Raw genomic sequence first — 4624 nt, 5'->3', positions numbered from 1 at the left:
AGTATCCAACTCTGAGTGGCCCAAATCTAATCAAATCAATTACATAACGTAAATATAACTACAAGCAACTAGTTTAGCTAATGAATTTAAAGCTAAGACAATAAAATAGGAAAATTCCCAAAAATCCACCCCAAGCCCACGCCTCGAAATAGGGTAAAAATCACGAATTATGAACTCCCATTCACTCATGAGATCACTCGTACAAAAATCATCCCAATCCAACGTCAAATGCCTATTCAAAACTTAGATTTTACATTGGGGGACGTTTTCCCCCATTACCAAATTTCCACCCTCGAATTCCTTAATTAGATGAGGAAGATAATAATAGATTAATGTATTAGAATCAAATTAGAGTGAGAATTCATTATCCAATAGTTCTCCTTCAAAATTACTCAAGAAATCGCCTCCCACCGAGCTCCAAAAGTTCCAAAATTGAAAATGGGATAAAACCCTTGACTTAGCCCTTTTTCTACCAGAGATCCTTCTTTTGCGAGGGGTCCACCGCATCTGCGATACCGCACCTGCGGAAAAACCATCGCAGGTGCGGAAATTGCTTACTTGAGTTGGGGCTGCATCTTCGGTCACTTGGCTGCATCTGTGGTTTCCGCATCTGCGGTTCCCCAGGCCCATCTGCAGTCCCTGATGCTTGGTCCATTTCCGCTTCTATGGTACACTCAGCAGCTTCTGCAGCACCGCACCTGTGGTCCAAGATCCGCAGGTGCAAAAACAACAGTTTCAGCAGAAATTGCCTAAGTTCAAATTCAAATTCGTTAAGCATCCGAAAATCACCCGAGGCCCCCGGGACCTCAACCAAACATACCAAGCAATCCTAAAACATCATAAAAACTTAGTCGAGCTCTCAAATCACACCAAAAAATTCTAAAACCACGAATCACCCTCCAATCCAAACCTAATAAACTTGAATTTCCAAAATTCTAGAACCGATACCGAAACCAACCAAACCATGTCCGATTGACCCCAAATTTTGTACACTAGTCATATTCACCACTATGGACCTATTCCATCTTTCGGAATCGGATTCCAACCCTGATATCAAAATTTCACTATCGGCCCAAAACTTCAAAAAATCAACTTTCGCCATTTCAAGCCTAAATAAGCTATGGACATCCAAAATACAATCCGGGCACGCCCCTAAGACAGAAATCACCCAATGGAGCTAACAAACTCAACATAATTCTATTCCGGACCCATCTTCACACTGCTCCGGCTACGGTCCAATTTTCAAGACTTAAACTCTCATTTATGGACTAAGTGTCCCAAAACACTCTAAAACTCAAGATGAACCATCCTGGAAAATCACAATAGTAGAAATAGATACGAGGGAAGCAGTTAATAAGGGATAGAGGTGTTAATTCTCAAAACTATTGTCCGGATCGTTACATTGCCCAAATTTCCTTTTCTTGAATTCAGAAGGGTATCCTACCACCCTATATCAGGTTTCTTTGGTATGCCCCTTAAGATTGCATACTTCACACAACAAATTATAGTTCTTTTTGAACTTGTAGTTCTGATTTCCACCACCATTTTTGGTGAACATAGCAGCTTCATAGTTTTCTAGCATTACTGCAGGATTAGCTCCTAAGATACCAGTCACATTTTTGATTGACATTTTGCTTTCATAACTTATAACCATATAGTAGGCTTCGTTTACAGATGGTATTGGACTCATGAGCAAGATTTGGCTTCTAGCCTGGGCATATGAGTCGTTAAGCCCTATTAAGTACTGAAACAACTTCAGTTTCTGCAGATGCAATTTAAACTCTTTGGATTTTTAATAGCTGTAGCTAGGAGGAGGAACTAATACCTCAAATTTTCCCATAACTCTTTTAATTTTGAGAAATAGCTAGACACATAAGTAGTTCCTTGAGATAACGTAGCAATCTCTTTATGAACATTAAAGGTTTGTGAACCATCAATTTTGTTAAATCGTTCATGCAATTCTTCCCAAACAGCTTGTGCATTAGTAGCATACATAATGCCTCGTAGAAGCCCTTTTGCTATTGAACTCATTATCCAAGAAAGAACTATGACATTAACCTTGTTCCCAATGATTCCCCATAGCTTCATAAAAATCCTCCTTTTTACAAGAGTCATCCACAAGTCCTAGTTTATTCCTTCCTAACAGAGAAAATCTCATTGATCGAAACCAAATAGAGTAGTTTTCGATACCAATAAGCTGAAAGTTTATAATCTGCAGTATTACCTATTCATGGTTCTTTGATTTTGAAAGATGATTCTTTCTTCAAATGTTTGTGCGAAATTGAATCGATCTTCAAGCTCTATGGCTTTACTGTTTTGATACCATGAACTGATTTGTGTTCAATTATGTAAACTAATAACTCAAAAAAAAAATATATAGAAGATGAAGAAGAAGAGATAAAAGCAAAAATAGAGTCGAGGAAGACAGAGAGGATTAGATGATCTTGAGAGAGGAGGAAAGAAAGTGTATTGTATTCATATTCATTAACTTGATTACATAAAAAATGAGCTGATCATGAGTATATATACATGATAAATCTGCTTTACAGATTCTTCCATCCCCTTAACTAACACAAAGTAGTTAATAACCAACTTCCTGATTTCAGTTACAAGTTTACTAATGTACAGTTTAATTCCTAGCTTTTATACATTGCAGCTTCAGTCTTCAACAAACCACCACCGAAAATTTTGTCGCCGGTTGGAAAGTGCCACCAGCAACCCTTATCTTCCCCAAATGAAAAAGCTGGAACAATGGGATATCAGATATGCATTGATTTAAACTTTGCTTCTTAAAACTTGGAGTCATAGATAAATGCATAGATATGGAGAAAGAACGAACTAAAAAGGACAAAGCACAATCTGATGTGCATCTAGGCTCATTCATAAGCTCCCACGCCATAGTTGTTGGTACATTCTAGTACCAGTGATAATCGGTGGAGTTGGGAAAAACCAAAAGAAAGGGCATGGGGAAGGGGCAAGAAGACGAAGGGGGGAGATTTTGATAAAAAATAATGTAAAATGAGAGTTTTTTGTTAAAAATTTTCACGTGTCACATATGAATTTATTTATTTTTCCACGAGGCACGCTTGTGTAGTGCGTATTTAATAGGTACAATTTGGTTCTAATTTAGATGTTCAATAAAAGCGAAGTCTAATTTAAGGAGTCCTGAACCAAAATATGGTTCTTTTAGACTCATAGAATGAACATATGTGGAAAAAAAATGTAGTGACCAAAATATATATAGCATATTTTTGAAAGACACTATACTTTAACGGCCGTTTGGCCAGTTAAGTATAGCGTCTTTTTAAAAGACGCTATATTGAATTAATTTAAGCGGGAAAATATAACATCTTTTGTTAAGACGTTATATATATAGTGTCTTAACAAAGAGACGCTATATATATAATAAAGAACGGTCTTCATCTTTCCCAAAACAGAACAAAAATCGCCCCCCCCCCAAATTAAAACAACCAGCGGTACCCCCCCCCCCATTTTTAATCCAAAAAAACTTGAGTGGAGCCCACCCATCCCACAAAAACTAAAGATTCTCGGTCCCACGCGCTAGCTAAGGCGTTATCTCGGACGTTGTTGCTTGTTTCGGCTCCAAATCACAAAATCTTTGACTTTCTAAAAACCTTAAATCGAGGCATTTCGACTTAGTTTTTGTTAAAACTTGTATAAAAATTGCATATTTTTTATTTTTATGTGCTCTATGTTATTTTGTGATTGCTTTGCGATTTAACTAATTTGTTATTTTTTATCCGGACTATAGTATTAGTGTGCTAAAAAAATTAGTAAAATAGAGAAATTATTATTAGTTGTTAAGAAAATGTAATTAGTTACTTTTTATTGTGGTATATGTAATTTCGTGATTGTTTTATGATTAAATTGATTTGTTGTTTTTATCCGGTTTAGATTATTAATTTGCTAGAAGACAAGTAAACTAGATAAAATTTTACTTTAGTTCCTTGTAGTGGTATCTTGTCCTAATGTAGTGCTCGTATTTGTAATGTGGTGACCTTTTAGTGTAGTAAAATGTAGTGCTCTTTAGAGTAGTATCCTTGTAGTTATAGAAATAAGATAATTTAAGTATCTCTTATTCCCAAAAATATGCCAAAAAGCTGATAGTTCAAACACAAACTATCTCCAATTACAGTCAACAAACGTAAGAACATAAGAATTCAGGATACATTGGTGCTACTGGGCCTAAAATATTGTGTCCAGAACCAAAATGTAAATATTTAATAATTAAATCTTTTATAGTTATGAAAATTAATTATTTAATTTTAGTATATTAAAAAATAAGCCAGTAACAAACGAACAAACATATAAAATAATAAAACCAACATATTAAATAATAAAACTATCATATACAATAATAAAACTATCATATACAATAATAAACTAACATATAAAATAACAGACATGTTGAATAAAATATCGGAAAATTTTTCTCATCATGAACATAAGAATTCAGGATATATTGGTGCTACTGCGTCTTAAATATTGTGTCCGGAACCAAAATGTAAATATTTAATAATTAAATCATGTATAGTAAAAAATAGGTGAATAACTAACAAACATATAAAATAATAAAACTACCATATAAAATAATAAAACTAAT

The 4624-nt window shown here is 34.7% G+C and overlaps 1 protein-coding gene across 1 annotated transcript; it reads right to left on the bottom strand.

Annotated features, from left to right (window-relative positions):
• Positions 1 to 1453: 1453 nt before the first annotated feature.
• LOC142176180 (uncharacterized) lies at positions 1454 to 2115 on the bottom strand. The gene is made up of 2 exons (XM_075243270.1): positions 1873 to 2115; positions 1454 to 1762 (listed from the first exon to the last, which is right to left on the bottom strand). Exons 1-2 carry the CDS (start codon positions 2113 to 2115, stop codon positions 1454 to 1456), a joined length of 552 nt encoding a protein of 183 aa, XP_075099371.1.
• Positions 2116 to 4624: the final 2509 nt, after the last annotated feature.

Source organism: Nicotiana tabacum, chromosome 22 (genome assembly GCF_000715075.1).
Source record: "Nicotiana tabacum cultivar K326 chromosome 22, ASM71507v2, whole genome shotgun sequence".
Lineage (NCBI taxonomy): Eukaryota > Viridiplantae > Streptophyta > Magnoliopsida > Solanales > Solanaceae > Nicotiana > Nicotiana tabacum.
This window is presented reverse-complemented; position numbering and strand designations above follow the sequence as displayed.

Bases quoted from the DNA above. Each gene is read 5' to 3' on its own strand.
- LOC142176180 (XM_075243270.1), bottom strand. From the start codon at position 2,115: ATGACTCTTGTAAAAAGGAGGATTTTTATGAAGCTATGGGGAATCATT. The intron at 1,763-1,872 runs GTGTCTAGCTAT...TTGCATCTGCAG, and splicing joins TATCTCAAGGAACTACTTAT to AAACTGAAGTTGTTTCAGTA.